The sequence below is a fragment of the Wasmannia auropunctata genome, unplaced genomic scaffold (assembly GCF_000956235.1).
Source record: "Wasmannia auropunctata unplaced genomic scaffold, wasmannia.A_1.0 LD326828.1, whole genome shotgun sequence".
NCBI classification, from domain to species: domain Eukaryota; kingdom Metazoa; phylum Arthropoda; class Insecta; order Hymenoptera; family Formicidae; genus Wasmannia; species Wasmannia auropunctata.
The window spans coordinates 1-1119 of NW_012036062.1; the positions used below are offsets into that span (position 1 = coordinate 1).

The window sequence follows — 1119 nt, forward strand, 5'->3', positions numbered from 1 at the left end:
ATATAATACCGATGTGACACCGGTCAAGCGCTGGAGTTGTTTAACTTTTGTCTCTGTTTCTTGTAAAGGGTGCACTACAAAAAGTGACACAGTGGAAAAGAAGAATGAACAGAATATGAAAACGACCGCAAATAATTGCAGTTTCGCATATAATTGCTTTAGACTCGAACTTTCAAAAAGTGACACAGTGGAAAAGAGGAATAAATTTAATAAGGAATCGGCCGAAAATTGTCCCACAGGCAGCGATGTCATTGCAGTCATAAATATAGTATTCGGTAATTTTTGTCTAGACACAACAATCGAATATTTATTGCCAGCGAAAGTTTTGATGAGCGAATTACTTAAGAGATTTATTGTTAACGGCACGCTGTGCATTGCTGAGCCGGAATAAAAACCATTAGCCCACGTCACGTTATTTTCAGTGTCATTAAATTTGGCGGATATGATAAGATTGTTTCGGTATTCCACAATATCTTTCATGGAAAAATTTAGAAGAGCTGAAAGAAATAATAGATATAAAAACTATCGTTCAGACAAATTTATTATCGTGCCTAATGCACAAAAAATCATATAATAATATGTAATACACTTACTATCAATAATACTTGCATTCGAAGCTATGCGCTCTGCTATACCGAAATATTCAACAATGTCTCTGTATTTCTGACCAATTAATTCGTTGTTTGACGAATATAAAATTTTGGGATATTTGTACATGTTGAGAGTTAATGGAATAATATCTGTGGAATCGGTTAACCAATTGAAACTTAAGGCGTCTAGGAGCACCGAAAAGATAGGAAGAATTAGCTGAAAACGTTAATAACATGATAAATAGAAGAAACTTTTCAATTTTAAAGTGTTACAAAAAGAAATATAAGACCAAATATACCAATATAAGACAAAATTTTATCTTTGTTTTGATAAAAGCACATAAGGAGACATACCATTATCAGTAAGTTAGTTAGATTCTTTTTTGTATATGTAATTTTCTTGTCAAATAATGCCAACATTGATTGCATGTATAGCTCATTGCCTGTAATTTTCTGTAATGGTGCTGTAAATAATTCATTAAGGTGTTTCCCATTATCATCTTTCTTTACGATTCTACAACAAATTGTA

The 1119-nt window shown here is 32.3% G+C and overlaps 1 protein-coding gene across 1 annotated transcript; it reads right to left on the reverse strand.

Moving 5' to 3' along the window:
- Positions 1-9: 9 nt before the first annotated feature.
- LOC105460188 lies at positions 10-1101 on the reverse strand (the record flags this gene model as incomplete). The annotated part of the gene is made up of 3 exons (XM_011706627.1): positions 945-1101; positions 594-807; positions 10-497 (listed from the first exon to the last, which is right to left on the reverse strand). Coding segments are annotated over exons 1-3 (777 nt in total), but the record flags the coding sequence as incomplete, so codon positions are not given.
- Between the last annotated feature and the right edge of the window lie 18 nt (positions 1102-1119).